The sequence below is a fragment of the Gymnodraco acuticeps genome, unplaced genomic scaffold, assembly GCF_902827175.1.
Source record: "Gymnodraco acuticeps unplaced genomic scaffold, fGymAcu1.1, whole genome shotgun sequence".
NCBI lineage: Eukaryota > Metazoa > Chordata > Actinopteri > Perciformes > Bathydraconidae > Gymnodraco > Gymnodraco acuticeps.
Window position 1 is genome coordinate 999778 of NW_022990513.1, and position 18241 is coordinate 1018018.

The following is an 18241-nucleotide window of genomic DNA, read 5'->3' on the forward strand; positions in this document are numbered from 1 at the left end:
TCTCTCCTCAGATCAGGGTTGTGATGATTCCTGTCTGGAGGACTGGATCTTCAGGACCCCCCAGGTGTCTTTGTACCTGGAGATGCTGGTATCTGAGGGTCTGGATGTGTCACTCAGTGGCCGGCCGGCCCCCACCCTGCTGCCCCCCTGCAGGGACACTCCTTGGAAAGATCTCAGGTGTCTGCTGGACCTGCCCTCCCTCATGTTCCTGGCACCACAGGTCAGAATACTACTGATTCAGAATCATTATGAACAACATTTGTGTATCACTTTTCCTTTGGTTTGATAAAACGTGTTTGTGAGTGTGTGTTATTGTGTGTGTGTGTGTGTGTGTTAGGGCTGTACCCGAATATCCGAATATTCGGTCGTTGGCCTAGTATTCGGTTTTCAATTTCGTTATTCGGATATTCGTTTTTCTTTTTGGCAGCTGCACTGCGGCCAATTTGACCTTATTGAAAGCTCCCATATCAACGTAAGAGTTTGTGCCTCTTAGGGGGGTGCTAACACTTAACCATAAACGTTATCGTTTACGTTCTCCGTCTTTATATGTAGGCTAGATATTACTTTTCTCCGTCACGTTGTTTCCATAGCAACAACAACTTTCTGTCAACAGCGCTAACTCTCCTTCAAAATAAAAGCATGTCCAGACAAAATAGGAAGCCAAGCCAAATTACACTTAAGACAACTGCAACAAAAGTAACAAACACAATGCTGCTCCTAACACTAGGATGGGTAAAATGCAGAGAAACCGTTTTGTTACTAGTACCTGTACTATGAACGAATCCCTTGAATAAACCGAAAAACACGCGTTGAAGTGGTCGCTAAACCCCCCTCGCACGCCGAATATCCGGTCATTACGTTTCCCTGTACTTCACACAGTAGCATTTTTAGTTTTGGGTTAGTCTTAGAATTGAGGTAAGATAACATGAGTAAACATTTACTACTGTATGTTCGACAAAATGAACAGCTCCCTAGATCATTGGTTCCCAATGCTGGGGTGAGCCCCTCCAGGGGGTCACATTGTAACGATCAACTATCTAAAATAGTTCTGTTAATTAAACGCACAAGGGGTTCTTGAATGAAATAATATTATAAAGGCAAACCAGAATTGTTAACGCCCAATCTACTCCTTAAACAAAATAAACAGAGACAGATTTCATGCATGGATCCATTATATTGACAGTTTTCCTGCCAAACAACATAAACAAAATTAAACAGTCCGCTCTGCGATACACCAAAATTGTCTTTACTGCCTAATCCAGGCTATTGTTGTTCATTGCTCCTGCGCCCGTCGGCGGCAAAAACAGAAATGTTTGTAGGCCTTTTCAGGCTATAATCCACACAAAAAAGGAAACACGAGGTCCAGCGTGTCCCAGAGGAGCCATCTCACCCGGGGTTGTAGAGAATATCTCTCTCTTTGAGCGCGTCCTCTCCACGGAGACGTGCTTCTTGGTCGGTCGATGCAATATCCACAGATTCGGTTTTCCATTAACTTCCCCGTTGCACTTAACCATATATTTACATGCTGAGGAAATTACAATATCCCGCTGAATACCAGCAATCGCCACACACACACTTCCTCCTCCCGTGAGAACCACCCCCCGGCATCCTGTTGACGCGCCCACTAAAAAGCCTCAGGGCGCGCCGCGACAGGTGAATATGCAGATGAGGCTTGCAGAACCACACCCTCAAACCTTACAACTGTAGTTGCGAGGATAATACACATGTATCATAGATTTCATTTCATTTCAATATAAACCACATACCTTAACCTTTTCCCCTGCCACTACAGTTTATAAGAAACACTTAGATCAATCTGCGACTGTCACAACATGACACACAATAACCGTTACACTGTGTGCTACACAGTGTAACACACAGTGTAGCACATTGTAACACTTTGTAACACATTGTTCAAATCAGCAGCTTTGTGCTAAACAGTGTCATTTGTCCACGGAAATATACAAATATGAGATTGGGTTGTTGCATGTATAACACACAGTGTAAATATTGTTTTTACTGGTGTACATCTGATAACATATGTAAATGTATATGTACAATATTTATGCAGTGAAAGCCAATACCCCTACACCATTAACCACTGTCATTCTTAATTCTTGATAGCGCAAAGTTCAAAATACATTTGTTTTGTTTCTATAACAGGAACTAAGAGCGTTTGGTGTCATTAACAGTAAAGCCAGCGAGAGGAGGAACAGTCGTTTGATAACCACCCACCTGATAGTTTTATTATAACTCCTGACACTTCATCAGACGTCACTATCACACAGGGGCACATTCATAATCAGGTCATAATAAGATCATATTTCTTCCATGACACAAGTTCGTATATTTCCAGCATTTTTTTTTACGTCTATAATGCAACTTCTGTACTTATGTAGCGCGTGATCTGGTCTTTTCAACCCCTCAAAGCCCTTTACATACTACAAGTCATTCACGCATTGAAACCTCATCCATACAGAGCATTGCCACACACACACACACACACACACACACACACACACACACACACACACACACACACACACACACACACACACACACACACACACACACACACACACACACACACACCGTTGGCCATCGGGAGCCACTCAGTATCTTGCCCAAGGACACATCCACATGTTGCCTGCCGGGATCGAACCCACAACCTGCTGGTTGAAAGACGACTGCACTCCCTCACAGCCACAGTCAGCCCTTTAGTTGATTTCACTATAACGCCATAATCAAAGGTTGACAGAGTCATTTGGATTAACAACGGCCACATGTGATGTTCTGTAATATATCTTCATGTTAAAGGAATAGTTCTAATAGTTTGAATTAGAATTTGATGTTATACTTTTCCACAGACAGTGAGCCGGTAGGTCGCCGGTTCAAATCCCGAAATGACCAACTTCTGCTGAGGTGCCCCTGAGCAGAGCACCTACACGTGCATAGTGGCTCCCCACTGCTCCTAATTATTGGATGGGTCAAATGCAGAGCCTTTATTTATGAGGCAGCAGGGGCTCAGTATGTAGGGAGTTGGCCTGGGAACCAGTTTGAGCCCCGATCGGACCAAACATAAGGAGCGTGGACAGAGTGGAAAAGTGAATTTCCCCAGGGGGATCAATAAAGGTTGATCTTACCTGACGCAGCAGTCTGACGACGCAGCAGTCTGACGACGCAGCAGTCTGACGACGCAGCAGTCTGACGACGCAGCAGTCTGACGCAGCAGTCTGACGACGCAGCAGTCTGACGACGCAGCAGTCTGACGACGCAGCAGTCTGACGACGCAGCAGTCTGACGACGCAGCAGTCTGACGACGCAGCAGTCTGACGCAGCAGTCTGACGACGCAGCAGTCTGACGACGCAGCAGTCTGACGACGCAGCAGTCTGACGCAGCAGTCTGACGACGCAGCAGACTGACGCAGCAGCAGACTGACGACGCAGCAGTCTGACGACGCAGCAGACTGACGACGCAGCAGTCTGACGCAGCAGCAGTCTGACGCAGCAGCAGTCTGACGCAGCAGCAGACTGACGCAGCAGCAGACTGACGACGCAGCAGTCTGACGCAGCAGCAGTCTGACGCAGCAGCAGTCTGACGCAGCAGACTGACGCAGCAGCAGACTGACAACGCAGCAGTCTGACGACGCAGCAGTCTGACGACGCAGCAGTCTGACGACGCAGCAGACTGACGCAGCAGCAGACTGACGACGCAGCAGTCTGACGACGCAGCAGACTGACGACGCAGCAGTCTGACGACGCAGCAGACTGACGACGCAGCAGACTGACGACGCAGCAGAATGACGACGCAGCAGAATGACGACGCAGCAGTCTGACGACGCAGCAGACTGACGACGCAGCAGTCTGACGACGCAGCAGTCTGACGACGCAGCAGAATGACGACGCAGCAGTCTGACGACGCAGCAGTCTGACGACGCAGCAGTCTGACGACGCAGCAGTCTGACGACGCAGCAGTCTGACGACGCAGCAGTCTGACGACGCAGCAGTCTGACGACGCAGCAGAATGACGACGCAGCAGAATGACGACGCAGCAGTCTGACGACGCAGCAGTCTGACGACGCAGCAGCTGACGACGCAGCAGAATGACGACGCAGCAGTCTGACGACGCAGCAGAATGACGACGCAGCAGTCTGACGACGCAGCAGACTGACGACGCAGCAGACTGACGACGCAGCAGACTGACGACGCAGCAGACTGACGACGCAGCAGACTGACGACGCAGCAGAATGACGACGCAGCAGACTGACGACGCAGCAGTCTGACGACGCAGCAGAATGACGACGCAGCAGAATGACGACGCAGCAGACTGACGACGCAGCAGAATGACGACGCAGCAGTCTGACGACGCAGCAGAATGACGACGCAGCAGACTGACGACGCAGCAGTCTGACGACGCAGCAGAATGACGACGCAGCAGACTGACGACGCAGCAGACTGACGACGCAGCAGTCTGACGACGCAGCAGAATGACGACGCAGCAGTCTGACGACGCAGCAGTCTGACGACGCAGCAGACTGACGACGCAGCAGTCTGACGACGCAGCAGAATGACGACGCAGCAGACTGACGACGCAGCAGACTGACGACGCAGCAGTCTGACGACGCAGCAGAATGACGACGCAGCAGACTGACGACGTAGCAGACTGACGACGCAGCAGACTGACGACGCAGCAGACTGACGACGCAGCTGAATGACGACGCAGCAGTCTGACGACGCAGCAGAATGACGACGCAGCAGACTGACGACGCAGCAGACTGACGACGCAGCAGTCTGACGACGCAGCTGAATGACGACGCAGCAGAATGACGACGCAGCAGACTGACGACGCAGCTGAATGACGACGCAGCAGACTGACGCGGCAGCAGTCTGACGACGCAGCAGAATGACGACGCAGCAGACTGACGCCGCAGCAGACTGACGACGCAGCAGTCTGACGACGCAGCAGAATGACGACGCAGCAGACTGACGACGCAGCAGACTGACGACGCAGCAGTCTGACGACGCAGCAGAATGACGACGCAGCAGACTGACGACGCAGCTGAATGACGACGCAGCAGTCCTGACGACGCAGCTGAATGACGACGCAGCAGTCTGACGACGCAGCTGAATGACGACGCAGCAGAATGACGACGCAGCAGACTGACGACGCAGCTGAATGACGACGCAGCAGTCTGACGACGCAGCTGAATGACGACGCAGCAGACTGACGACGCAGCTGAATGACGACGCAGCAGACTGACGCGGCAGCAGTCTGACGACGCAGCAGAATGACGACGCAGCAGACTGACGCCGCAGCAGACTGACGACGCAGCAGTCTGACGACGCAGCAGAATGACGACGCAGCAGACTGACGACGCAGCAGACTGACGACGCAGCAGTCTGACGACGCAGCAGAATGACGACGCAGCAGACTGACGACGCAGCTGAATGACGACGCAGCAGTCTGACGACGCAGCAGAATGACGACGCAGCAGACTGACGACGCAGCTGAATGACGACGCAGCAGACTGACGCGGCAGCAGTCTGACGACGCAGCAGTCTGACGACGCAGCTGAATGACGACGCAGCAGTCTGACGACGCAGCTGAATGACGACGCAGCAGTCTGACGACGCAGCAGAATGACGACGCAGCAGACTGACGACGCAGCAGACTGACGACGCAGCAGACTGACGCGGCAGCAGTCTGACGACGCAGCAGTCTGACGACGCAGCAGTCTGACGACGCAGCAGAATGACGACGCAGCAGTCTGACGACGCAGCAGACTGACGACGCAGCAGACTGACGACGCAGCAGTCTGACGACGCAGCAGTCTGACGACGCAGCAGTCTGACGACGCAGCAGTCTGACGACGCAGCAGTCTGACGACGCAGCAGTCTGACGACGCAGCAGAATGACGACGCAGCAGTCTGACGACGCAGCAGAATGACGACGCAGCAGTCTGACGACGCAGCAGAATGACGACGCAGCAGTCTGACGACGCAGCAGTCTGACGACGCAGCAGTCTGACGACGCAGCAGTCTGACGACGCAGCAGTCTGACGACGCAGCAGTCTGACGACGCAGCAGTCTGACGACGCAGCAGAATGACGACGCAGCAGTCTGACGACGCAGCAGAATGACGACGCAGCAGACTGACGACGCAGCAGTCTGACGACGCAGCAGTCTGACGACGCAGCAGAATGACGACGCAAGCAGTCTGACGACGCAGCAGAATGACGACGCAGCAGTCTGACGACGCAGCAGAATGACGACGCAGCAGACTGACGACGCAGCAGTCTGACGACGCAGCAGAATGACGACGCAGCAGTCTGACGACGCAGCAGAATGACGACGCAGCAGTCTGACGACGCAGCAGAATGACGACGCAGCAGACTGACGACGCAGCAGTCTGACGACGCAGCAGAATGACGACGCAGCAGAATGACGACGCAGCAGAATGACGACGCAGCAGACTGACGACGCAGCAGTCTGACGACGCAGCAGAATGACGACGCAGCAGAATGACGACGCAGCAGAATGACGACGCAGCAGACTGACGACGCAGCAGTCTGACGACGCAGCAGTCTGACGACGCAGCAGAATGACGACGCAGCAGAATGACGACGCAGCAGACTGACGACGCAGCAGACTGACGACGCAGCAGAATGACGACGCAGCAGACTGACGACGCAGCAGACTGACGACGCAGCAGTCTGACGACGCAGCAGAATGACGACGCAGCAGAATGACGACGCAGCAGACTGACGACGCAGCAGACTGACGACGCAGCAGAATGACGACGCAGCAGAATGACGACGCAGCAGACTGACGACGCAGCAGTCTGACGACGCAGCAGACTGACGACGCAGCAGAATGACGACGCAGCAGAATGACGACGCAGCAGTCTGACGACGCAGCAGAATGACGACGCAGCAGACTGACGACGCAGCAGACTGACGACGCAGCAGAATGACGACGCAGCAGAATGACGACGCAGCAGTCTGACGACGCAGCAGAATGACGACGCAGCAGCCTGACGACGCAGCAGAATGACGACGCAGCAGAATGACGACGCAGCAGACTGACGACGCAGCAGTCTGACGACGCAGCAGACTAACGACGCAGCAGACTGACGACGCAGCAGACTGACGACGCAGCAGACTGACGACGCAGCAGACTGACGACGCAGCAGAATGACGACGCAGCAGAATGACGACGCAGCAGAATGACGACGCAGCAGAATGACGACGCAGCAGACTGACGACGCAGCAGAATGACGACGCAGCAGTCTGACGACGCAGCAGACTGACGACGCAGCAGCAGTCTGACGACGCAGCAGTCTGACGACGCAGCTGTCTGACGACGCAGCAGACTGACGACGCAGCAGCAGTCTGACGACGCAGCAGTCTGACGACGCAGCTGTCTGACGACGCAGCAGTCTGACGACGCAGCAGACTGACGACGGCAGCAGCAGTCTGACGACGCAGCAGTCTGACGACGCAGCAGTCTGACGACGCAGCAGCAGTCTGACGACGCAGCAGTCTGACGACGCAGCAGTCTGACGACGCAGCAGTCTGACGACGCAGCAGCAGTCTGACGACGCAGCTGTCTGACGACGCAGCAGCAGTCTGACGACGCAGCTGTCTGACGACGCAGCAGCAGACTGACGACGCAGCAGTCTGACGACGCAGCAGAATGACGACGCAGCAGTCTGACGACGCAGCAGAATGACGACGCAGCAGTCTGACGACGCAGCAGACTGACGACGCAGCAGTCTGACGACGCAGCAGACTGACGACGCAGCAGAATGACGACGCAGCAGTCTGACGACGCAGCAGACTGACGACGCAGCAGTCTGACGACGCAGCAGACTGACGACGCAGCTGTCTGACGACGCAGCAGACTGACGACGCAGCTGACTGACGACGCAGCAGTCTGACGACGCAGCAGACTGACGACGCAGCAGACTGACGACGCAGCAGTCTGACGACGCAGCAGACTGACGACGCAGCAGAATGACGACGCAGCAGACTGACGACGCAGCAGACTGACGACGCAGCAGAATGACGACGCAGCAGAATGACGACGCAGCAGACTGACGACGCAGCAGACTGACGACGCAGCAGTCTGACGACGCAGCAGACTGACGACGCAGCAGTCTGACGACGCAGCAGACTGACGACGCAGCAGACTGACGACGCAGCAGACTGACGACGCAGCAGACTGACGACGCAGCAGAATGACGACGCAGCAGAATGACGACGCAGCAGACTGACGACGCAGCAGTCTGACGACGCAGCAGACTGACGACGCAGCAGAATGACGACGCAGCAGAATGACGACGCAGCAGACTGACGACGCAGCAGTCTGACGACGCAGCATACTGACGACGCAGCAGTCTGACGACGCAGCAGAATGACGACGCAGCATACTGACGACGCAGCAGTCTGACGACGCAGCAGAATGACGACGCAGCAGAATGACGACGCAGCAGAATGACGACGCAGCAGTCTGACGACGCAGCAGTCTGACGACGCAGCAGACTGACGACGCAGCAGAATGACGACGCAGCAGACTGACGACGCAGCAGAATGACGACGCAGCAGAATGACGACGCAGCAGACTGACGACGCAGCAGACTGACGACGCAGCTGTCTGACGACGCAGCAGACTGACGACGCAGCAGACTGACGACGCAGCAGACTGACGACGCAGCAGTCTGACGACGCAGCAGACTGACGACGCAGCAGACTGACGACGCAGCAGTCTGACGACGCAGCAGAATGACGACGCAGCAGTCTGACGACGCAGCAGACTGACGACGCAGCAGACTGACGACGCAGCAGTCTGACGACGCAGCAGACTGACGACGCAGCAGACTGACGACGCAGCAGACTGACGACGCAGCAGACTGACGACGCAGCTGTCTGACGACGCAGCAGAATGACGACGCAGCAGACTGACGACGCAGCTGTCTGACGACGCAGCAGACTGACGACGCAGCAGACTGACGACGCAGCAGACTGACGACGCAGCAGTCTGACGACGCAGCTGTCTGACGACGCAGCAGACTGACGACGCAGCAGACTGACGACGCAGCAGTCTGACGACGCAGCAGACTGACGACGCAGCAGACTGACGACGCAGCAGAATGACGACGCAGCAGACTGACGACGCAGCAGTCTGACGACGCAGCAGCAGTCTGACGACGCAGCAGACTGACGCAGCAGCAGACTGACGACGCAGCAGACTGACGACGCAGCAGTCTGACGCAGCAGCAGTCTGACGACGCAGCAGTCTGACGACGCAGCAGACTGACGCAGCAGCAGTCTGACGACGCAGCAGACTGACGACGCAGCAGTCTGACGCAGCAGCTGTCTGACGCAGCAGTCTGACGACGCAGCAGCAGACTGACAACGCAGCAGTCTGACGCAGACGCAGTCTGACGCAGCTGTCTGACGACGCAGCAGTCTGACGCAGCTGTCTGACGCAGCAGCAGTCTGACGACGCAGCAGTCTGACGACGCAGTCTGACGCAGCAGTCTGACGCAGCAGCAGTCTGACAGAGCAGTCTGACGACGCAGCTGTCTGACGCAGCAGCAGTCTGACGACGCAGCAGTCTGACGACGCAGTCTGACAGAGCAGTCTGACGACGCAGCTGTCTGACGACGCAGCTGTCTGACGACGCAGTCTGACGACGCAGTCTGACAGAGCAGTCTGACGACGCGGCAGACAGGAACCGGCAGAAAGCTGAGTAATGTGCTGCTGTGGAGGGGGCGGCAGCAAACGTGTTTTGGACAATAATGAAAAGGCCTACCTAAAAAATCGATATATATATATATATCGGATTCACCAGCAAATACATTTTCATTCATTCTTATCCCTGTGTTATCATCTCTCCAGTTGCCGGACAGCTACAACGCCCCCTGGAGACTGGTGTTCTCCACACAGCTGCACGGAGAGAGCTTCTCCAGGATGGTGACCGGTCTGACCAAGTGTGGCCCCACCCTGCTGCTCATCAGAGACACAAAGGGCCACATCTTCGGGGGCTTTGCCTCCCACGCCTGGGAGCTCAGACCTAAGTTCCAGGGTGAGAGAAGACCCACAGCACTCCCTTGTTGTTGTGAGACTGAGATGATCTGTGCTATGTGATGGAGCATGTCTTCTCTATCAGCTGCCTTCACAGTGTTATGGAGAACACAACACATCAGCATTCTCTCTCACTTCAGCAAGTAGACCAATACTACACAGTGTAGCATCTTAAATACTATACTAGATAATCTACCTCTAAGTATTGTCATTATTTATAGAACTGCCATGTAACAGTCAATTGAGCTCATCCTAGCATAAGCTATAGTTATACAACAGCTAACCAGCTTGAAATGTTTTATTATTTTGTCTTTATTAAACAAAGACTTCAAAATCCATTCATCTCAAAAAGAGAAGAGATGATTTCTGCCAGATTTAGCTTTTATCTTATATACATCCAACCTTGCCGATTGTACAGTATATAAGCAACTTAAGGTGCACCACCATCCTTTAGCTAAAGTGTGAAGTCATTATTACTCAGTAGTTTGCTGGATTGAAAGTCATTTGAAGCTGAAGTTTAGAGTTGATTATATTGTAATGATCAGGTGAATGCTCATACAGTGTGTCTCTAAGTGTTTGCCACCATGGTTACGTGACATCATGAAGCTACTTTAGGATTCAAAAACAATCTCCAAGCTTCACTCATACACTTTGTCTTGGAGTGTCCTTGCATCACCATTATTTTTGTAAATAATTATAATCAGTTTTATTATGTATCATTAGGCCAGTGCACACATTATCAGTGCACTTAGGCGCTTGGGAATGTTATTAGTTAAACCTCTATCTGTCAATCAAAATGTCTGCCATAAAAAAAATGTACATGTCCAAGTTTTCACATTCTGCATACTAACAAGTGGTACCTCATGTCAGTGTTTAGAGCACCTGTAAGGACTTTGGGCCAGCAGGTTCCACAGTGGCAGAGGCATCTGGGCTGAGGCTAGCATCTGTAACCCTACTGGGGGACATTTTGATGTTGCCTGCCATGGGCACTATTTCAGTAGCTGAAAATCAGGAACGTGCAGAATCACAAAGTGTGTTGCTGTTCCTCTTTTTCTTATGTTGGGACAAACGATTGAAATGTACACACAACCAAAATACTTTTGAATGATCACTGATCTGATTTTATTTAGATGTAGTTACAGTTGCTCCTTTTAAGAATGAATTTACAGATACATTTAAAACAAACTGAATAAAGATATTTACATAAACATAAGAAGTCAAAGTAAGAATGTGCAAGAAAAAGATAAATAGAATAAAGATATGTTTATTAAGATTTGATTTATACCAGTTTATTCAGGCTTCCATGATGCTGTGTAGGAGCGGTGCTCTTCTGTCGGTGCGGAGCAGACGCAGCTCACACGTGTGTGTGTGTGTGTGTGTGTGTGTGTGTGTGTGTGTGTGTGTGTGTGTGTGTGTGTGTGTGTGTGTGTGTGTGTGTGTGTGTGTGTGTGTGTGTAGGTGACTCTAGATGCTTCCTGTTCACTGTGTTCCCCAGACTGAGAGTTTACACAGCAACAGGATACAACGAGCACTTCATGTACCTGAACCAGAACCAGCAGACCATGCCCAACGGACTGGTGAGTCTGCACCGTTTAAAACTCAGTCCCTGAAATTACATGTTACTTGTTAGACGCTTTTATCCAAAGCGACTTCCATACTCAGTACTGTGGACAATCCCCACAGGAGCACTTTGGGGTGAAGTGTCTCAGGGACACAACGACATGCTGACTGCAGTGGGGTTTGAACCTGTGACCCCTGATCCCAACACCAATGCACTAACCACTGCGCCACAGCCTCCTTCCCACTTACCAAGTCAATATTATTAACCTTTATGTTTTTTCTTTGAGGATGGCCACTGTCCGTTGTTATAACATAATGATGGAACTTCTTTCAGTTTGGAACAAAGCATCCTTTGACTAAAGGATGAACTGATTCATACTTGGTGGTCAAAGCTCTCCTTTATTGTGATGAGTACAATAGAGTGTTATTTATCACAGTAGCTATTGTTTAAATCCACACCAACAACAGGACCCCTAAAGAGCCAGAGTCCGAACTAAACATGGAGAAGTTCACTTATTGTGCTCCAAACATCTGGAACAAGCTCCCAGAAACCTGCCGGTCCTTTTATAATGTGAATCCGCTGCACTCTTTCTTAATGCTCTTTAGCGCTTTGAATTGCCTTGTGTTGAAAGTTGCTATATAAATAACCGTGCCTTGCCTGAAAGCCAGTAAGGAGAGATTTGATTTGATATACTTTATTAATCCCTCGTGGGGAAATTGTGTCTCTGCATTTGACCCATCCTAGTGTTAGGAGCAGTGTGCTGCCATTTGGAACGGCGCCCGGGGAGCAGTGTAGGGAACGGTGCCTTGCTCAGGGACACCTCGGTAGCACTTGGTCTTGCCGGGACTTGAACTGGTGACCTTCCAGTTACCAAGCCAAGTCCCTATCGACTTCGCCACCACCGCCCCAAAGAGGGCTGACCCGTTTCATAACAGATCTCATCCCTTGTGGAGTTGATGATTGTAGTGATCCACCTGCACAGAGTCTCTGATCGGGTGTTTTCTGCCAACACCAAACTGCACACAGACACAGGTTGAGGATATCTTTTGAAACTGTGCCAGCAGTACGGTGAACACAATACTATGAGTGCTTTTTGTTTCCCAAAAATAAATAGATCAATGAATGTTTATCTCTTAATAAGTGGTATTCATGTTTACTGTACTTTCATGATCACCAGTTAAAGAGTACATGTTGACATGAGAATGCTCATGTTTTCATTGAACTTTGATGTAATACAATATTGGCAGATGAATTTAGGCAACTCTAGGAGAGAAGGAAAAACACTTAAAGACAGATCATGTTTTTATTTTCTAATGCTTCATGTGGTCTCTCTCAGGGTATGGGGGGCCAGCACGGGTACTTCGGCTTGTGGCTGGACAGTGATTTTGGCCGCGGTCACAGCCGTGCACGGCCCAGGTGCACCACCTACGGCAGCCCCCAGCTGTCTGAGGAGGAGGACTTCAGCCTGGACTCTGTGGAGGTGTGGGCCGTGGGGAAGCCCCCAGAACCACAGGAGGTCAGAGGACATTCTTTCTTTCTTTCTTTCTTTAAGACAAAATAGAGGAAATAAAGTCAGGGGATAATGTGGTTTATCAGAACAACTGTTCAATTGATTATTTATCCTGCGGAAGTCATGAAGGAGCCATTCTTCAGTAGAAGAAGTCGGTGCAAGAGTGATTATCTTATCTGTCCTGTATTTCACTCTCACTCTGTTTCTGCTTTCACTCCTGAATGACCCTACGTCATCAAGGTCCCTGTTATCTTATCTTAGTTCTGGACTTTGTCGAAGTAATAATATGCAGAGGTTGATGCTGTGGGTGGGGACGGATGGAGCAGCAGCAGGGCCCTCTGCTGGGGGGTGAGGGGCTGACAGGGGCTGGGGGACGGATGTGGGAGTGAGACAGACACAGGCGCACCAATGGCTGCAGCATCTTCACAGTCAGGAGGAGCAGACCTTAGTATGACGTATATACTTTATATTTATTTCTACAGTTTGTCACGCACTGAAGTCCATATTCAGTGGAATCAAAAGAAAGGGAATGAATGAATCCAAAAGAGAATGCAGAAGCTCTGATCTGGGTTCCCCTCTTTGTTTATGAGTGACAGGTGAAAGACACAGGTTTGGCCAGGATAAACATTCTTCTTCCTTATTTCTTTATTTTCCATTTTGGAGAACAAGTTGGAATGAAGTATTGTCAGATCCCTTTTTAGATGTAATGTTTTGAATAGTTGTATTCATTTGAGCCACAAGAGGCTTATGTACCTTAGTTCTAAACTGAAAACAATAAATAAATGGTTGTCCATGCCACTAGCTCCTTTTCAAACATTTGATTTGACCTTTATTCTCAAACGTGTGTAAAGTCAGAAACAACAAAGAGAACACAGTAGAGGTCAGTTTTCCTTTCTTGCCTCTGTGGGCCTCCATAGCAGAACATCAGGCCTCCATAGCAGAACATCAGGCCTCCATAGCAGAACATCAGGCCTCCATAGCAGAACATCAGGCCTCCATAGCAGAACATCAGGCCTCCATAGCAGAACATCAGGCCTCCATAGCAGAACATCAGGCCTCCATAGCAGAACATCAGGCCTGTGACTGCCGGCACCACCTATAGGGCCTCTGTGGGCCTCCATAGCAGAACATCAGGCCTCCATAGCAGAACATCAGGCCTGTGACTGCCGGCACCACCTATAGGGCCTCCATAGCAGAACATCAGGCCTCCATAGCAGAACATCAGGCCCGTGACTGCCGGCACCACCTATAGGGCCTCTGTGGGCCTCCATAGCAGAACATCAGGCCTGTGACTGCCTGCACCACCTATAGGGCCTCCATAGCAGAACATCAGGCCTGTGACTGCCTGCACCACCTATAGGGCCTCTGTGGGCCTCCATAGCAGAACATCAGGCCCGTGACTGCCGGCACCACCTATAGGGCCTCTGTGGGCCTCCATAGCAGAACATCAGGCCTGTGACTGCCTGCACCACCTATAGGGCCTCCATAGCAGAACATCAGGCCTGTGACTGCCTGCACCACCTATAGGGCCTCCATAGCAGAACATCAGGCCTGTGACTGCCTGCACCACCTATAGGGCCTCCATAGCAGAACATCAGGCCTGTGACTGCCTGCACCACCTATAGGGCCTCCATAGCAGAACATCAGGCCTGTGACTGCCTGCACCACCTATAGGGCCTCCATAGCAGAACATCAGGCCTCCATAGCAGAACATCAGGCCTCCATAGCAGAACATCAGGCCTCCATAGCAGAACATCAGGCCTCCATAGCAGAACATCAGGCCTGTGACTGCCGGCACCACCTATAGGGAAGCGTTTCCTTCAGACTATAAACAGTTACACTTGAGATATCTCTGTATTTGTTGTGTTTCAGGGCGAGGAGGGACAGGGCAAAAGGAGTATCCTGGATATGGACCCAGAGGCCCAGGCCATGATGGAGATGACGGGGAAGACTCTGCACAGTCAGGGCCTCAGGGAGCCGGAGGAGGATCAGGAACAGTGAACCATGTCCCGTCCACCTGGTGCTCACACAAACTTGGATTTGTCACATGACAACGCTTGATAACATTTATATCTCACCTAAAGACAAGTGTGCAGTATCAAATATAGTGATATCAGAGGTGTTCCCCTGCCTTTCATTTAGCAACAAGCTGTTTTGAATAACACAGCACTGAAATCATTCTCTTGTTTACATGGATCAGCTGTTACATATGGGGTTGGCTATGGAAGATGTCATTAAGACCAGGCTAACAATGCCTAACGAAGTCTAAAGGCTTCAAACTGGTCTTTAATGTCAGTGCAGAAGGAGCAATGATGTATGGGTGTGATATAATCATCTCCATTCTCTTCTCATTCAAACTACTGAGGAAAGTAAGCACAGCAAAACTGAAGGTTACACCACTGATAGCCATGTTAAATAACAGTCAATATAAAACATGGATCTGTCCTGAACGTGAGCCCATTTTAAGAAAAGTCTAATGAAATGCTGTTTGGCAGAAGGTTTTTGGGAGACAGAACCTGACACGGGCCTGTTGTCAGTTTCATGGTGAACATGTGTTGAATGATAACATCCTTATGATCAGTTGAACTGTCTGAGAAGTTTAGGAGTGACTCAGGGAATGAGTCCACTACCAGAGAAGAGGTTGACTGTTTATCAGTTATTCCTTCATCGCTCCTCAAACTGACCAATAGAGGAATGCCTGTGACATGTGTCACAGTGACAGACTGTGTTGTGTATGCAGATGTGATGCTGTGCCTTTTATTTTCTCATTGTAGTGGTTCAGGTTTGAATATCAAGTACAACTAACTGAGGACTTGCAGCAGATCAACATGTGTTATGTAATGAACAAACGCTTGCAATACAGTGAAGAAGCAGGCCAGTTTATCACAGCTCAGATGTAACACCTATATATTTATTGTTTATTTATCAAATATATTGATTGAGTATATCAAAGAAACAGAATAACGTGTGGTGGAAGAGTGGTATCATGGGAGATGTTATATTGAATGCAGTCAGCTCCTCCTGGTTAGGATCCCTTCACATGTTCATCCTTTCAAAAGGTTTTATTAGCCGAGGTCTGTCTCCTCTTGTCAAAAACAAACAGACCCGTGGATAAAAAGCGGCAGAGCAGTTTCACGTTATAAAGTGTTTTTATCCCGGCACTGGCTGCTGCTAAAGCTAGCTCAACTTGCTTTGCTAAAGACTTAAAACAACCAAGAGATACAAAAAAGTCTAAGAACAATTCTGGCTCACAATTTGATAACATGGTGACAGCTTCTGGCAGACAATCGCAAGGCTGAGGTTAGCTTAAAGGGGATTGGCTATTACAGGAGACAATATGAAACTGACCTTAGCTTTATTAAAATATAAGATTTCTCCTGGTTGGAAAATGCTTTGAAACATTTGGTATAATGTGAAAACACAACCCTAAAAATTATATCCAAAACTTAGGTCTAGTGAATTCATATATTTATCTGTTTGCTGACCAATTCAAACTCTAAAATATCTGCAGGACATACTCACATAATAGATCAAATCATGATTATTACCTCTTACTATAATTACAATTGTCGTAATATAGTGATTCAACTGGATGTAGGATTTTGTGTGTGTGTGTGTTTTGAAAACATTGTTTCAGTGAATAAAGGAAACACTGCCCCACTGGCTGGAAGGCAGAGCTGCTGGCTGGTGGTTCTCAGCTCAGTGACGACATGTATCTTCATCTGATCTTGTCTGACTTTGAGTTGTAAAAGTTGACATGAAAATAAATGAGTGGATCTGAACTAATCCAAACCTGCTCTGAGACTGAAAGGCTGCTCTGTATCTGTATTAACACCCCCCCCCCTTCTGTTCCGCTAACATGCAAATTACTGAGGCAAGTTCCACATGCAAATGTCTTGTATAATCTTACAGAAATGCACACAATGGCACGGTGGACATGGTTTCATGAAGAATGTTTGTTCTTGTCTTAATATTTGTGTATGGAAATTATTTTATTATTTTATTCCCAGAAATGTGAATACATTTGGAACTTGGATCACATTGTATGCACCTTTTCCATCCCAGATACATACAAAGGGTATATTTATAGATTTTATAATTGTATATTTGAATTATGTATTTATTTTAAACACTTACATTTAACCATGATAACTGTAATTCAGAGAAGAATATTTTATTAAAGTTGTTTTGACTTATCTGTACTGACACAGATGCAGCAGTGCACACTGCAGCATCAAGGCTGAAGCACATTATTCCTAACACTCCAGTGGTATCAATGACACAGAAAGGGATCATTCTGCAGCATAACACATATTATATTTCACACTTTAAGTACATAATGCGTATACAATGTCGCACTTTAACTTAAGTAAGGATTTAAAAGCAAGATGACTAGTGTAAAGAAGCAGGTTATTTTAGGAGCCTTAGTAGGCTATAGGATCTGAATATTGAATAAAGAGTCATATATTCTTACATTTTCTCTACCATTCTTACTTTTAAATGTATAAATGAGGTTGCTTCAGGTTATTGGAATAATTATATGGACCAGTGGTGTAAAGTAACTATAGTACTACTGTACTTTATAAAAAAAAGTATTGTACTTCTACTCCACTACAGTCCAGAGGTAAATGGTGTACTTTTCCTCCACTACATGTATTTAATACCTTTAGTTACTTCACAGATCTGGATGAATGATGTGAAATCTAATCAAGTGTTAAATCAGACTTTAGTTCCACCTGGAGTAAATCCACAAGCTACCCTGCAGTATACAAAGTCATTCAAACTAGCTGCACCTTTACCAGCTTTGAGAACACTTTCATGATCAATCATTATAAAACATATCATATATATTATTCTGAAATGGACCAATCTGCACAACGACTACTTTTACTGTCGCTACTTTCACTAGATTTTGATGAGAATACTTTTATACTTTTACTTGAGGAACATTTTGAATGCAGGACTTTTACTTTTGGTACTTTCAATATATTTTGAATACTTTTGATAATACCTTTGTACTTTTACTAAGTAACATTTTGATTGGAGGACTTTTACATGTAAAAGAGTATTGACTCTGGTAGG

General features: G+C 49.3%; 1 protein-coding gene across 2 annotated transcripts in view; it reads left to right on the forward strand.

Annotated features, from left to right (window-relative positions):
• meak7 (MTOR associated protein, eak-7 homolog) overlaps window positions 1-16969 on the forward strand; it is a 19659-nt gene extending 2690 nt beyond the window's left edge. For both annotated transcript variants that reach the window (XM_034227136.1, XM_034227135.1), the window contains exons 5-9: window positions 12-220; window positions 9903-10089; window positions 11547-11665; window positions 12986-13165; window positions 15032-16969. In XM_034227136.1, coding sequence (XP_034083027.1) covers window positions 12-220; window positions 9903-10089; window positions 11547-11665; window positions 12986-13165; window positions 15032-15160 — 824 coding nt within the window. In that variant the 3' untranslated portion in view covers window positions 15161-16969. The remainder of the gene's footprint in view (window positions 1-11; window positions 221-9902; window positions 10090-11546; window positions 11666-12985; window positions 13166-15031) is intronic.
• Window positions 16970-18241: the final 1272 nt, after the last annotated feature.